This window comes from Hemiscyllium ocellatum, chromosome 31 (genome assembly GCF_020745735.1).
Source record: "Hemiscyllium ocellatum isolate sHemOce1 chromosome 31, sHemOce1.pat.X.cur, whole genome shotgun sequence".
In the NCBI taxonomy this organism is placed as follows: Eukaryota; Metazoa; Chordata; class Chondrichthyes; order Orectolobiformes; family Hemiscylliidae; genus Hemiscyllium; species Hemiscyllium ocellatum.
The window spans coordinates 35,365,388-35,382,819 of NC_083431.1; the positions used below are offsets into that span (position 1 = coordinate 35,365,388).

The window sequence follows — 17,432 nt, forward strand, 5'->3', positions numbered from 1 at the left end:
GTTCAGACACATGACTGGAGCATGTGGGATTTGAACTCAGGCCTCCATCTCCAGAGGTGGGGACACTATCACTTTGCCACAGGATCTCTTCACAATCTTGCTATGATTGTGCATTGTATTGGTGAGTCCACACTTCAATTGATTGTGTCACATTAGTTGCCTAGCCTCAGGAGAGTTACACTTGCATTAGAACTAGTTCAGAGAAGATTTGTTAGAGTGAATTGTTGGATGAAGGGTCTCTCTTAAAAGGAGCGGTTGACCAAGTCATGCCAAGTCTTTCAATTTAGAAGAATGAGAATAATCTTATTGAAATATGTAGGATTATGAGAGGGCTAGACAAGGTAGAGTCTGATCTGATGGTTTCCTCTTGTGGACAAATCTACAACTAGGGGCTCAGTTTAAAAAATTAAGATGGAGATCAAGAGAAATTTCTTTTCTTAAAGATCCTGGGAGTTCTCTACCCGTACGAGCAGTGGGGACTAGATTGTTGAATATATTCAAAGCTGATTGAACAGATTTTTAATTGATAAAGGTGTCAAAGGGTATGAAGGGCAGACAAGAAAATGGAGTTAAAGCTACAGTCAGATCAGTCATGATCCAACTGAAAGATGGACCAGGCTCCAGTTACTGAAATGTCCATTCCTGCACCTATTTCACATGTGTTCATGCTGAGGTTTGAGAGGTCATGTTATAGACAAGTTGATTCTGATGTTTCCCTGTGTAATAGCAGTAACACTTGAAAGTTAAAGCAATTAGTTGTTGCACACTATTTTGATACTCCTAAAACCATATAAATGCAAACTATGTATTTCATCAAAATTATACCTCATAGTCACATGTTTCACATTCACGTTTAATATTTCACTCAAGCCACTTACAAAATTAATTTACAGAGAAAAATATCCTTCCTTAGCCTTTCCTCTTAACTTGCTATTTGTGTCTGTGCCACAACACATCTAGCAAGAATGTTCTCCTATGATCACAATTAATTTCCAAATCCAAATTTAAACCCTTAACACAAAAGGTGTATGTTTGATCATTGCAGCACCAAAATGTTCTGATCTCCAGAAATGAATAAACCATGAGAAGGTTCACATTGAAATTTGGACATCTCATGTAAATGGATAAGAAATAATTACTCACTGGTCTCTGGACATTTTGTAGGCCTTGTCCACAAGTTCTATGGCTTCACGTACAGAACTTTCCACAAACGGACTGCCCAGGGCAACATCTAAAACAATAACAATGCAGTTCTGAACCAAACAGGTCATCACTTTGAGAAAGTTGGGGAGTGATTTGATGTGCCGTTTGCTAATTTTGTCAATTGAATAAAAAACATCTTGTTGAAAGTGTGACAGAGGATTGCAAGAGTGACTGCTTTCAGGTTTAATTGATGCAAGTGCTTCATTGCAATAAATGTATCAATTAGCATACTTTGAAGCAATAAACTATTAGAGTGTGGAGGCTCAGAAATACAGTAGAGGACCAAAATAACTCCACTCAGCTGTGACAGCATCTGACCTGACATGCTGCCAGTGTAGCTCCAATTTAAAATGTTATTGTTACTTTCTATTTATTGAGTGCCTTCCCAGTAGGAAACTTACAATTTGTTCCAGTAGTATCCATAAGCTATTTTTCTCAACTATGACAGTAATTGGGGCATTGCTTAATTTTTATTGGTTCAATTTTGAGCATAGATTACCTGGAAAAGCTGAATAAACCAATCTAGGGTGGAGTATCTTGCCTGTGGCGATAACAGGAATCTAGAAGACTGTTTTCAACCAAGTGACAGGTATTTGAGGTATGACACAGAAATCACGTACAGCACTTTCAAGACATTCTCTTTTTAATTAAATACTGAAATTGAATATGTCAAAACATGATCTCCCAATGCTTAAATAGCAGAAACAGATTGACATAGCATTGTAATGAATACAACTGATGTATAAAAAGATGCTGACAGCTCTAATATACTAGGGGTTGTATTTTCACTTTAAGAAAGGCTCTGGAATTGTCATTTTTTAATGTAATTATGATGGTTTACAACTTACAATTTCCACAATTTGTAATTGCTACATAAATTGCAAGTTGAGATATTCCTTAACAGGTTCCAAAGGAGCACTGCTGCAGGTCCTCTCAGACTGTTTTGTAAATCAGTTACATTCATTTTCACCAATTTTACTTAGCTTGGTGCTCACGCTGAGGAGCACATGGCCAATAGAAACACACTGGTAAAGTGAATTTGATGATCATGTAGTTTCATTTCTCTTTTAACAAATCCAACAAATCAATTTGCTAAATAAACTCACTGGCTAAAATCTTTAGATTCTCTTTTGCAAAGTTGTTGCCAACTGGTTTTTAAAAAGATGGTGTTCATTTTACTTTGATTCTACTTTTTGGAGATTTATGAAGACCAACCTTCTTAGAGCAAATCTTACTTTCCAAAGGATTGCATGCAAAAATATCACAAGTGAAAAAAAGGTTAGAATTGATCAAGCACAACTTGACAGTTGTGCCAGAGTTGCTGAGTTTCTCCAGCACTTTGATTTTATTTCAGATCTCCAGCATCCACAATGCTTTTTTTGTGTAAACTTAGGAAGAGTTCAAATGAGTGCTTGAAACAAAATACACTCATCACTAAGCGTCTATCAGCACTATACAGTTATATACAAAGCTGTCAGTGGAAGGGATGGCAAGCGAAGATGACTGTTAACTGTGAATTTAAAAAGGGATACTAAAAATGAACAAACCATTTGTGTTTTTCACTGCCTTTCTTTCTGAACATGTTTTGTTTTAGTGGTAAACCTTTGTCTCTTCCTTCAAAAACTCCTCTGAGTTCTTCTGGTTATTCTCAATCAAATTAGTTGAATGATAACTTGGCTCCAGGGTTATATTGAGAGGAGTTAATATCTAAACATCTCTATGGGAGCACCTCCTAACAGAAGCTCCTACGGTCCTGTATCCCAATGTCACAGTAACTCAAATACAGGCTTTAACCAACCTGTATCACTGGTTCCAAGAAACAATGCAATGTATGTATGCCATTAATCTCAGAATCTCTTTTATATTTCATTTGTTTTGCAAGAAGCACATGATGCACTTTTGGCTGGTCTTCCCATTGCCACTGAGTGCATCCGAAGGAACAAGCCCTACAGCCCACAACCCAATCAGGTTTGTTCTTTGGGGGTGCCTAGTCTGTCTGTTCTGGCATTTATAACAGTAACGGAAGCTAAGGACTTAAGTGGACTTTAGTAGACAACATGTGTACTTCAATAAGCAATGGGCAGGAAAGCTGTTCTCAAACTATTCCACCCAGACTTGACTGGGGCAGATGCTGGAAGGTGTTACCCTCCATCCACCTAACCTGTCAATATGGGAAAGCGTTTAATTCTACACCCAGTGTGATTATCTCAGCTTATTACTTCATAGAAACATTTTCTTTATCTTATGTTGATTTTTGATGTTTACCCTATTGATTCCTGAATTTAGGATCGATATCTCAATTTGTAAAGACTGTAAATCCTAGATTTTCAATGTGCACATTTGAGGAGTAGGTTGGAAGTTGAGGGGAGGTAGCTGCTTAAATCAGAGATGAACAGTTTCAGCAAAGATCAAGACAAGGAATGATAGATGGGCCTTGAACAGATTTGATGGAAACACCATTTATTTTCTGCTAGCTTTGAACTTCTGAGAGGCATTATCAATTCAAAGCTCCAATTGACAATGAAGACAGGCCTTTCAAAGCCTGTTAAAAAACATAAAAACATTTCAAAGTTTAAAATATGTTTTAAACTTTTTAAAAATATTTAGACAAATTGAAAAGTTTACATTTTTCAGAAATATATAGAAATGTTCAGTCATTCTGTTCTAGAAGTACCCAACATATTTAAAGGTATTTAAATCATAGCATTTACTGACACAGACAACTTCAAAAGTAAAAATCATATAACACCAGGCTATAGTCCAACAGGTTTATTTGGAAGCACTAGCTTTCGGAGCACTGCACCTTCATCAGGTAGCTGTGGAGCAGGATCATAAGACAGAATTTATAGCAAAACATTACAGTCTCATGCAACAGAAATGACATATGGACCAAACCTAGACTTAACAGCAATCTAGGTTTAGTCAATATACTGTTTCAGTTGCATGACAATGTAATCTTTTGCTCTAAATTCAGTGTCTTAAGATCCTGCTCCACAGCTACTTGATGAAGGCGCAGTGTTCTGGAAGCTAGTATTTCCAAATGAACCTGTTGGACTATAACCTGGTGTTATGTGATTCTTAACTTTGTCCATCCCATTCCAACATCTGCACCTGTACCTCCACATTACAGACAACTTCAGTCAACTACGCATGCATGCTCATTGGGAGCATGTGCGGCTATGCACACTGATGTCATCGTGTAGACCTTATAAGGACGCCATGCACAAATGCGTTACTGCACATGCGCAGGGAAGCGTGTGAGGTTTTGAACTGAGTTTCTGTTGTAGGGAGAGGGGTCTGGATGGGAAACTCTCTGAATTGAAAAGGGGAGCTTAGGAGCTAGGGAGGGATGAGCAAAGGCAACAGGAAGAGCCCAGGACCTGGGAAGCCCTCTTTCCACCATTATCTCTGTTCTGCACAGCCCGGTCCTTGACATCACCCTGAACCAACATACCCTTCCCCCGCTCCCGTTCTCTCCTGGATCCTGACCTTACTTCAGTGTAAACTTGTTATCTTACATTTCTTGTTGAATTCCACTATTTCTCAACTAATTGGCTGAATTCAAAAAGATTTGCAAAGGTTATCAAACATTGATATCATTTTTCAATGTTTTCAATGTGGTGTAATTCGCAAACTGTGACATGATTAAACAGTTTGAAATCTGTTACATCCCTCATCCTGTCATGTACATTGTGTCAGAAGCTAGAAATATTTCCTTTCTCATTGCTAATTTTCAACTCAATTCATTTGTAATTAATTCTCAGAAACCTCAAATCTGCAACTTCAGTAAATCTTTTCTGTAGCTTATTGTCTAAATCAAAAGTTTCAAAAGACTCTTATTTCATAGTCAACACAATTGCAATCTTCAGATGAACATTCCATTAGGTAAAATCTTATTCAATGATTTAGATCCTTTTTAAAGGTCAGTGTTGTAATGGATTTCTCCATATTGAGATTGTAATGATTTTCTTTACATTTGAAAATAACAATTCACAGTGCAGATTAACTCAATTTGACTAAATATGGAATTTATCAAATGTCTTCATTCAAGAAAAGTGGGTGTCAAAGCTTTGGTATCAGGCTTCCCACATCCTAAATGACTTGGTGTTTGTACTCAAGCTTTATCCATTTTAAGGGCATATTTTGTTTTTACTTTGGCATCTAATTTCATATGGGGTGGCCTGATGCCTCAGCGGTTAGCACTGCTGCCTCACAGTGCTAGGGACCCAGGTTTGATTCTCACCTTGGGAAACTGTCTGTGCGGAGTTTACACATTCTCCCTGTGTCTGCGTGGGTTTCCTCCAGGTGCTCTGGTTTTTCCCCACAATGCAAAGATGTGCAGGTTGGGTGAATTGGCCATGCTAAATTGCCCATAGTGTTCAGGGATGTGAATGTTAGGTGCATTAGTCAGGGGAAATGTAGAGTAATTGGGTTGGGGAATGAGTCTGGGTGGGCTACTCTTTGAAGGGTTGGAGTGGACTTGTTGGGTTAATTGGCTTGTTTCCACATGATAGGGATTCAATGATTCTATGATTATTGCAAACAATTTTTTCAGATATCTCTTTTTTAATTCTCACATTGTATTATTGTGCCTTTCTCAAAGAGAGATGGATTTGGGGAACACTAATCTCTTCTTCTATTAGGAGATCTAGCAGCCCATTCCACAGGAATCAGGTTCAGTTCCTTATAGCTTGTGAGTTTGGTAAGGAATAGATTAGTTGGATTGATCCACTTACCCTCTATAACTCCTTCAGTCTGAGACAGGAGAGTGCCAGTGAGAAACACACCCAACAACCACAGGGTTGCCATTCTGAAAGAAAATAAGCGACATTAAGTTAAGAACTAGGTTGGTAATTCAGAATGATGTTCGCAATTAAGTGCTGATTAAAAAAGGTGATCTAGAAATACAGATGTAATATTTTGATATTTGGTTCCATTGCACCAAGAGCAAAATGCTAGTAAATAATAAATAATTTTATTGATTATTGTGAGTTAAACATTTGTTCATGTTACATCAATAACCAATGAAATTAAAAGGAGGTCTTATAAATGTAATAAAGATGTTACATATATGAAAAACTCAAAGACATGATTCACTTTGCATGTTTTGTCATTTATTGATTGGAATAAGATCCCCACTTAACTGTCCACAAGGACAGTTAAAAATGCTGAAGGTCAGTTTAGCTAAGATCTTAAGGATCAAATAATGAACAAAATTAATTTTGACTCAATAATACCTGTTCAATACTTAACATCCAAATTACTTTACATGCATGAGCTACAAGATTTGAAGTCAGCGGTCAGATTGATACTTGCCTTGGGATCCCTGGGTCTGATCTGCAAGAACGTTTCTGACACTTCACCTTATAAACCATTTGGGTAGTCCCAATATTTGCATAGGAGCATCTGCAGTCCTCACTTTCTACATCAACACTAGTCACCTACTGCATTTTGGCAAGAAAAATAAGGAGCACACATTTTATTTGGAAAGTAGAAACCTAAATATGATCAAAGAACCAAAGGATCTGGGAACGCAAATGCATAGATACTGAAAGCTGTGACACAGGTCAGTCAAACCACAACAATAAAATGCAATTGGTTGAATTTACTTTTTGAGGGATAAAATTGAAATAATAAAGTTTGTTAGACTATAACTTTGAGTACAGTTTTGTTGCCATTTTAGAAAAGAATAGGCAGCTATTCGAGAGAATGTAAAAGTGATGTAATGATTCCAGAACTACAGGATTATTTCCATCAGGAAAGAATGAGCAGGCTTGATTTCTTTTCCATTAAAAAGAGGAAGTCAAAAGCTGATATTTTATGGAAGTGCATCCTCAGCCACCACGAGGCACTATAACGCTCACAAAGTTTTTAAAAAGGCAAATCGAAAAGGATACAAATATTATATGAACCGATTTTAGATCAGCAGCATTGCTGGAGAGATAGCAATAATCCCAATGTTTTGGATTCTGAGATGAGGATTGAATTGACCTGCTCTGTATTTTCAGAAGCTTCAGTCTTCGCTTTAAGGTATTACAAACAGCAACTCAAATTTATGCCCGATCATGTGGTGTAAGAAGAGTTACCATTTGTAATACATAGACAGTAAACTACATATCACACCATCAGCATATCTCATAAAGAGGTGTGGGATTGAACCTTCAATCCTTTTAGCCAAGTGCAAATTGATGGAGGCCTTCTCACTGTAAGGCTGAGTGGATTTTCTCACCATATTTGACCAAGCTCACTGCGTTAATTGGCTTTTCCATGGTTATGAAATGTATCTCGTCTGATCACCTGTGGCCATGCCAACTTTAAGAGCCTGTTGCTCACCTGGAAGAGTGCTGGCATTTGGCAACTCTCCTGCTCAGTGAGGAGACATAGCAGACTGTCACTGTGTATCTCTGAGAGGGACCTGGAGTTTCTGATCAATGGGTAGTGAAGTGGAGACGTGTTCTAATTCTGGAGGACTGTGACAGGAGGCTCTGCCACCAGATGAGACAAGCATGGTTGGAGATCTCCACCTGGCCATTTCTGTCTCTACTATGTGAAGACCCTTGCATTCTGAAAGATGGCCAATCACCTTCTCCCCTCTCCACCAGGGCCCTATCATGTGTTCAAAGGCAATATTGTTCCCAGGGCATTGGAGTGATGCCAGGAAAGTTGATTATGCTTCCCTGATTGTCAGGTGCTAATGTCCATGGTGGAAAGGTATTTGCTGCTGGTGCTCTTAGATCATTCCCTGCTCTGCAGTTTGTGGGCAAAGAGAGATTATTTGGAGGAGGTGGAAATCTGGATCCAGCAAATACGTGCTCTGGTTTCCATGTCAGATTTTCCCCAGAGATAATTTGTTGGGTAGTGTTCGGTAAAATTGCAATTGAAATATTAATGAGGCAAGAGAAACATGCTGGAAATCTGAAACAATCACTGAGAATGCCAGAGTAACTCAGCGATAGGATTAGCATCTGTCGAGAGACAAACGGAGTTAGCATTTTGAGTCTGGTATGTCTCATTTTCAGAACTCCAAACAAAGAGACATATCAGACTTAAAACATTAACTCTGTTTTTCTCTCTCCACAGATGCAACCAGAGCTACTGAGTTTGTCCAGCACCCTTGGTGTTGTTAACTACGCAAATTACGATATTAACTAGGAGTTTGACAAGTGTTAATCACTGTCAAAGAGTGTGTTCCTGGAAAAGCACAGCGGTCAGGCAGCATCCGAGGAGCAGGAGAATCGATGCTTCAAACATAAGCTCTTCATCGGGAATGAAGAAAGTCAATCACTGTTAATTGGCAACTCACCATTATCAGGTAAGAATCTCACCATGGCACTTGTAAAAACCAGATAAATTGGAATGAGATGATGTTGAAATTAAGCTCACATTACTTCTAATGCAATTCTGCACATATTTCACCATAGCCTACACTGCATCACTCAGATTCCTCTAAGATCCCACTAAAGGTGTTCAAAATCTACAGGTGTCATGCCTCTGATCGTTCATTTAAGTTAACTACTCAGTATCTTCTTGGCACAACAACAAATGTAACCAAATTGTATAACTTCAGTATAGACTGGATCATATGTTGATATATGAGTTGTACATATTCCTTTTTAAGTCATTTTTAATTAACAATCACATTTTTATAGCAGTGTGGGAAGTTTAAGTTGCATTAGACATGAAAAACAAATCAAAATTTGAAGCACTACACTACTTGTTAAAGGTTCAAATTGAAACAAAGGCACTAAAGTGGTTAACACAGAACTATGATGCATAAAGTGAGTGAAGTATTATGTTCAAGAGCAACTGAAGAATGCTTTCAATTCATTAGGACAATTAAACAAAGTATTCTGGAACATCTGCATCTCAATGATGGTGGAATCCAATACAAGAATACAAAAGACTACACTGAGGTGTTTTAAACCATCCTCAGCCTGCAATTCTGAGTAAATGGTCTATTCCAGGCTTTTTCTGAGATCTCTGTCACACAGAAGCTCATTCAATTAGTGTACACAGTATTAAGTGGCTGACTGCACTGGACAAAACATAGACTATGGATCCTGATCATATCCTAGATATATCGCAAAAGCCTTGTGTGCTAGTGTAGCCATGCTTCGAGCCAAACTCTTCCAGTAAAGCTACAATAATGGCATTGACCTGTAAATAGGAAAAGTTTTCAGGTATATCCTGTACACAAGAAGCAACACAAATCTCATAAGCCAACAGTCAATCATTAGCAAAATGATGGTGGCTTGATTTCTTTGTTGACAATTTTATCAAATGGCATTTACTCATCAAACGTAATTTCACTCATGTACAATTTAAGTTTCACTATGACCAAACATTATCACAGCCTTAAATAAAGACAGACTGCTTTGAAAACATTTGTAGCAGGTCAGGTAGCATCTGTGGAGTAAAACAGAGTTACTTTTTCTGAAATGATATTATTGTCTCGGATGTAGCCTACCTTTTGGAGCCCCAACCAGCTTCTGCAACCTTCTGCCCAGAATGAAAGTGAGAGAAATGCATTAAACGTGGCCCTTAACCTTCATTTTATTTGTGGAGGAAAGATTATGTGATAAGTCTAGGGGGAAGTTAATTGATGCTAATTGTGCAACTGAGTTAATGGGAAATGAATGTATCAGATGAAGTGTAACAGAAAGGAATTAAGACATGGAAGGTATAAGATTCTATTAAACGTCTGAACGAACATGGACTATGGCGAGATCAATGGCAGAATTGTACAAGCAATTTAATTCAGCTCATCTTGAGGTCAGCAGCAACTTCTTCCATCTCTGATCCATTTGCAGAGTGGTGAGATGAAGTAATTGCTAGGCAGTGACGAGTTGGCAATTCATTGGGATGAAAGATCTTTAAACACTTCAGTAATTTTGACTCATTAATATTCAGCTTTCTATCTAACCAAACACATCAAATAAGACACTTGTTGAGAAAATTCAACATGGAAATCAGAGCACATACCTGGCAAATTCAGCTTGCCACTGGCTGTGACTAGCTTATACTTTGGCAATGATATCCCACATTTCTCAATTCCTCTCAGCCATCATCTAATCCACTGACATGTTTAGGAGCTGCATACTCACATTGCAGACCGGACAGGCAGCTTTCCCTGAAAGGCTGTAGCAGGGATACCGTGTGTACGGACAAGCACTCAGCTCACAAACTGGACCAGGCTGCTTCTTAGGGCTGTTCTGTTGCTCTCTTAGCATTTGGTCACTTAGCACCTACCTGCATACTTATAGTATCCACGCATTACCTTCTCATGCCAATTACAGAGTTTCACAACTAAGTAGGATATCTGCTAGTCAGCAGTCCTCAGTCAAGACAGCACACATCTTGTGTGATACATTAATGCCATGTTTTCCATGTGCTAGCAGTTTTCATGCCAAACGCACTGTATGTGGAGCAAGTGAGCAGCCATGTCCCAAAGTACTGGGGGATTGTTTTGAGTTAGGTCTACAGACGAGCATGCCAGTCAATTGTGAGCCACTGTGGCAGAAAGGAGACTTGGAAACTTATTTGTAGAGAGTGGGGAATGCAGTTGGAAGAGGAAATCACAGTTATGAAATGAGGCAACAATATTTGGAAGAGGTGAAGTGGCAAAGCATAGATAGGGAGGGGGTGGGGTCATACAGGAGTTGGGTGATCATCAACAGTTCAGATTAGCCTGGCTTCAAGTAGGGGAACAGATTATGGTCATCATGTATGCTCAAGGCTGAGCTGAAGAAAGGTGAGGAGATGGAGTGTTATGTAGACAGGATGGTGAGGACTTGGCATGAGAGAAGCCTATAAGGTTCATGAGAACAGTGCTAGGGAAGGGGAATCTGGATGTTAAGCAGGTCATCACAAAATTGAGGCAGAGATTGAATGTAATCACTGATGAGTGCTCACTGTCGGCTTCCGTCTCACTGGAATTTGAATGAGCTTGATGTGAAGGGAATCAGCTGTGACCAGACCAGGAATGGGTGCAGTAAATGTATCAACATGTGAAGGAAATAGCTGCAAGGCCTTCCAGTGTGAAACGTTTTCAAGGGAAGTCACATTGCTTGTGGAACCAGACACTGGAGAGATCACAGACCTGAGGAGTCTCGAATTCCTGGGATCCTAATACATTGGCCCCATGCACGACTCCCTGCCCAAGTGGGCAGTGACCACCTTATTCATACAAGCATCTTTCCCACATTGAGGCAAAGGAATGAGTAGGAACATTCCACTATGTGGGTCAATGATGTGGCAGAACCCTCTATCCCTTCCATGCCTCATGATATGCCCCTCCCATGATATGATCTTCCTGTGCTATGTGAGAATTCATGGACACTTTCAGTTTCCCTGATGACCATGTGTACAACAAGTCTGTCCAGCTGCAGCTATTGGCTAACCACATTTCAGAGCTGGTGCAGTTACTGAGGAGTTTCCGTGATGCTGAGATGACCATGGACAGCACATTTGATGAGGTTGGCTCTCTCACAGGTGAAGACTGAACAGAGAGAAAGGGAATGGTTGATTACCAGACAGAGGAGAGGAAGGCAGCTATTGCAGGACACCCTTGTAACTGAAGTAAAAACAAGGACTGCGGACACTGGAAACCAGTGTCTAAATTAGATTGGTGCTGGAAAAGCACAGCAGATCTGGCAGCATCCGAGGAGCTGGAAAATCGACGTTTCGGGCAAAAGCCGAAGCTGATGAAGGCCTTTTGCCTGAAACGTTGAATTTCCTGCTCCTCAGATGCTGCCTGACCTGCTGTGCTTTTCCAGCACCACTCTAATCTAGATCCCTGTAACTAATCCCTCTCTAATACATTTACCATTTCAAATACTATTTAGGCGGAGTGGGGAACTTCCTAGGGGAAAGCAGCTGAAGTCAAGTCCATGGCATTACAGGTGGTTCTATGGTGGGAGAGGAAAGAATGACAGGCTGTAGTCGTAAGGATTCATTAGTAAGGGGAACAGACAGGTGTTGCCACGGCAGCAAAAGAGACGTTAGGATGATGTGTTGCCTCCCTGGTGCCAAGGGCAAGGGTGTCTTGGAGTAGCTGTAGGATATTCTGAAGGGGGAGGGTGAATAGCCAGTGGTTGTGCTACGAAACAGTACCAATTACATCGGTAAGAAATGGATAACATTGAATGAGCAGAATATAGGTTGTTATGACATAAAGGAGGAGAAAGTGAGGACTGCAGATGCAGGAGAGCAGAGCCGAAAAATGTGTTGCTAGAAAAGCGCAGCAGGTCAGGCAGCATCCAAAGAGCAGGAGAATCGATGTTTCGGGCATAAGCCCTTCTTCAGGAATGAGGAAGGTGTGCGAAGCAGGCTAAGATAAAAGGTGGGGAGGAGGGACTTGTGGGAGGGGCATTGGGAATGTAATAGGTGGAAGGAGGTTAAGGTCCTTGGCCTCCTCCATCACCAGACCATGGCAACACGACGTCTGGAGAAAGAGCGCCTCATCTTCCGTCTAGGAACCCTCCAACCACAAGGGATGAATGCAGAATTCTTCAGCTTCCTCATTTCCCCTCCCCCACCTTATCTCAGTCCCAACCCTCGGACTCAGCACCGCTTTCTTGACCTGCAATCTTCTTTCTGACCTCTCCGCCTCCACCCCCTCTCCAGCCCATCACCTTCCTTTCACCTATCACATTCCCAACCCCAAGTCCCTCCTGCCTACCTTTTATCTTAGCCTGCTTGGCACACCTTCCTTATTCCTGAAGAAGGGCTTATGCCTAAAACATTGATTCTCCTGCTCCTTGGATGCTGCCTGACCTGCTGCGCTTTTCTAGCAACACATTTTTCAGCTCTGTTACGAGATAAACTAAAACATAGGAACTCAAAGATAGTAATCTCAGAATTATGGAAAGATGAGAAGCAAAAGTGAAAGGCAGAAAAAACTCAGGTGGAAAACAAATGGAGTCATGATGTAAAACTAAGATGACTAACAAGGTTAGAAAGATGAGTTTGAAGGATTTGTCTCTTAATGTACAGAACACGAGTTTGATTAAATTAATGCACAAATAGGTTATAAATGGTTATGATATAGTTGTAATTACAGGGACATGACAGTGAGGTGACCAAGAATGGAAACTGAACATTCAATAGTATCAATTACTTAAGAAAGACAGACAAAAATAGTAAAGAGGTGGGGTAGCATTGTTAGTAGAGGAATTCTACATCATTGTGAGGAAGGATATTGGCTCAACAGAATCATGATGTAGAATCTGTGTGAACAGAAATAAGAAATATAGGAAGAAAACATTCTTGGGCAGATAGGTAGGTCCAAAAACACTAATGGAAGTGCAAGGGAAAGCAGTAAACAAGAAAGCCGAGATGCATGCAATAAGGGTACACTTGTAATTATGGGTGACTTTAATTTATATATAGACTGGACAAACCAAACCAGGTATAGTATTGTGAAGGAAGATTTCCTGGCATGTGAATGTGATTGTTTTTTAGACCAATGTATTGAGGAAACAACCAGAGAACAAATAACTTTTGACTGGGAAATGAACAATGAGAAAGGATGATCTTGTTGCGCAGGTTACCCTGGGGAAGAGCAACGACATGGTAGAATTCTTCATTAAGATGGACAGTGGGTTAGTTGATTCTGAAACTCGAGCTCTGAATCTAAATACAGGGAATCAGAATGATTAGGATTAGGGTTAGTCTCGAATTACTAAAGATGGATTGGGGAATGAATCAAAAAAGTTGATATGGTTAAAAGTGGATAGGCAATGAATAATATTTAAAGAGCATATGAATGAATTACAACAAGTATTCGTATCTGCCTGAAGCAAAACTAAAGGTAGCTCAGCCATTGCTTACCAAAGAAATTAGGGACATTAGATCTGATAAAGAAATATATAAAATTATCAGAAACAGCAGTAAGCCCAAGAATTGGGAGCTTCTTAGAATTCAGTAACAGAGGACAAAAAGTTTGATAAGAGGGGAAATAGAGAATGAGTGTCAGATTGCACAGATTATAAAAACAAAATGTAAAAGAGTCAATAAATACAGGAAGAGAAAAAAGACTGGTAAAGACAAATGTAAGTCTGTTAAAGTCAGAAGCCATGGAAACTATATTGGAGAACAAAGATATGGCAGAAGAATTGAACACACACTTTGGTTTGATCTTCAAAGGACATGAATGGGGTTAAAAGGTGAACAAATCTCCAGGGTTGGAATAGCTACACCCCAGAGTGCGAAAGAAAATGGAAATACTAAATGCTTTGGTGGCCCTCTTGCAAACTTCTACAGACTCTGGAATGGTGCCTGCAGATTGGAGAGTGCCAAATGTATCTCCACCATTTAAAAAGGGAGGAAATTACAGAGTAGTTAGCCTAACATCAGTAGTGGAGAAAATGCTCAAGTCTGTTGTAAAAGATATGACAACAGATAATTTAGAAAGCGTTAATCAATTGGACAAAACCACAATAGAGTTAGAAAAGGCAAATCATTCTTAACAAATCTACTCGCGATTATTTTGAAGATTGAATCATAGAATTGTTAACAGACAATCAGTGGATGTGGTGCATTGGAGTTTTCAGTTGATTTTTGTAAGTCTCACACAAGAGTAAAATTAAAACATATAGGGGTAACGTATTGACATGGATTGAGAATTGGTGGACAAACAGGAAACAGAAAGTAGGGACAATTATGTAATTTTTTTGAGTGGCTGGTGGGGAATCAGTGGTATACTGCAAGGCTCAGTGCTTGGACCTCAGCTATTCGTGATATATATAATGGATGAGGGTGTCAGATTCAATATGTCCACAGTTTCTAACCACATACATCCAGGTGGGACTAGGAGCAGTGGGCTGTGAGAAGGTTGCAAGAAGGATTGAAGATGATTTAGATAAGTTGAGTGAATGGACAACACATGGCAGATGCAGTGAAACATAGCTAAACATGAAGTTTTAGACTTTGGTCTGATAGTGATTAGAATGAAGACCAAGTAGATCTCACTGACAATGAGATCCTTGATTGGGGTTGTTAAGTTGGGCTAATCAGGGAGCTCTGGATAATATACACATGAGATGCTCCTTCATCTCCCTGTATCCAATTTCAAATCCAATGTCCCTCTCCTGAACTACAGGATTGCTGAACTACACAATTGTTTATTCTTGTTTGGCACCTGAGTGCAAACAGAACAGTCGCTAAAATATGGCTTGTGAGGGGAGTTAGAGGTAGTATTGGATGCAAAAAAAAAAATAAAATAAACAGGAGAAGGTGGGAGGGATGGGTGGCTTGTTGGGTTGCTGGGGGAAGGGGATCTGTATTCTATGCACTTTTTTTTATCTACTTAGACTGTCTTACATGTATTTGTGACTGTTTTAAACGTTGAAACAGAGGATCAGCCATGATCATATTGATTTCTGGTGCAGGCTCCAAGGCTGAATTTCCTACTCTTACTCCTAGCTACTATGTTTCAGTGTTTGTCCAAATTGCTTCCACATCCTGCAACAAGGCTCCAACACTCAGATCAATCCATGGGACATCCTGTGTGGAAATGAGCTTATAAATCAGTTTCTCTGTAACATCAGGGGCTACATGGACACTCAAACATGCGAGCGAAAGTGAGGACTTCAGATGTTGGAGTCGAGGCTGTTGTGCTTTTCCAGCACAGCAGGTCAGGCAGCATCCAAAGAGCAAGAGAGTCAATGTTTTGGGCATAAGCCCTTCATCAGGAATCCTTACCTTTACCTTAAACATCAATTCTCCTTGAATGCTGCCTGACCTGCTGTGCTTTTCCAGCACAACAGTCTCGACTCAAACATGTGGGTCTAGAACAGTCGTAAGCAAATGTATAATGTCACGGTTACTTAGTGTGGTAATGTCATCTATGCTACCAAAATGCCCTGCGTAGTTTTTTTTTTCTTCTTTCCTTTCCATTACCTCTTAGTGTTGTCCCTGGTTGAGCAGCTGGGTGGGTAGAAGGTACTGTTGAACAGTGGAGATTGGAGATTGTTGGCCTTGGAGTGTTGGGCAGCTGACCCGGTGTGTGTTGCTAGAGGCAAGCTGATCCTCCTTGGTTTAGCTTCTAATGGTTGAGGGCGGCCAGGCAGAATGGAGCTGGAGGACCTGTCCTCCCTGGATTGACTTGAGAGAAAACTTCTAAGGGACCTGCATTTGTTTCCTCCTCAAGTTGAGAGGCTGCTTGGCACTATCGCTGTCATTTTTGTGAGAAAGGGCCTCCTTGACTGATCAATTCCCCAGCCATCCTGTCACCTTCAGTCCTGTGGACCAATGTGTAGGATAATGGATACTAATGTGCACACCTCTTGAGCAAACCCTAAGGTTTCTGGACTTGGGACTCCATGGCAGCTGCCAACTGTTTATGGGGGCAGCCATAGAGTCATAAAGTTATAGAGTTGTACAGCACCAAAACATACCCTTTGGTCAAACTCATCAATGCCAACCAGATATCCTTAAATATTTAGTCTCATTTGCCAGCATTTGGCCCTTATCCCACTAAATACTTCCTATTTGTGTACCCATGAGTATCCAGATGCCTTTTGAATGTTGTAATTGTAACAGCCTCCACTACCTCCTCTGGCAGCTTATGCCAAACACGCACCACCCTCTGTGTGAAAATGTTGCCTCTTAAGTCCCTTTAACATTTTTCCCCTCTCACCTTAAACCTATGCCCTCTAGTCTGGCATCCCATACCCTGGGAAGAAAGACCTATTTACCCTATCCATGCCCCTCATGATTTTATAAACTCGGAGGACAGCCCTCAGTCTCCGATGCTCCAGAGAAAAGAGCCCCAGCCTATTTACCCCGCTCCTAAAAACTCAAAGCCTCCAACCCTGGCAACAGCCTTGTAGATCTTTTCTGAACCCTTTCAAGGTTCAAAAGATCCTTCCAGTAAGAGGGAGACCAAAATTGGACACAATATTCCAAAAGTGGCTTAACGAAATGTCACCTGCAACATGACCCCCCCCCCAACCCCTGTACTCAATGCTCTAACCAAGAAAAGAAAGCATACCAAACACCTTCTTCCCTATCCTAGCTACCTGCAACTCTACTTTCAAGAAACTATGAACCTGCACTCCAAGGTCTCTTTAGAAAATAATTTCAGAACAACAACTGCAGGTTAAAATATGAAATTAGGGCTGAGACAGACACTTTTAAATAGTTTATGCAATGTCCATGGGGAAAGTTCATTGAAGCTAATTGTGTAACTGAGTTTAAAAGGAAGTAAATGGTATCAGATAGTAGCT

The 17,432-nt window shown here is 40.2% G+C and overlaps 1 protein-coding gene across 1 annotated transcript in view; it reads right to left on the minus strand.

The window, feature by feature from the left end:
* Window positions 1–17,432, minus strand: part of LOC132830252 (eosinophil peroxidase-like) — a 94,146-nt gene that overhangs the window by 42,341 nt on the left and 34,373 nt on the right. The window contains exon 2 of the mRNA XM_060847789.1: window positions 1,144–1,231. Coding sequence (XP_060703772.1) covers window positions 1,144–1,231 — 88 coding nt within the window. The remainder of the gene's footprint in view (window positions 1–1,143; window positions 1,232–17,432) is intronic.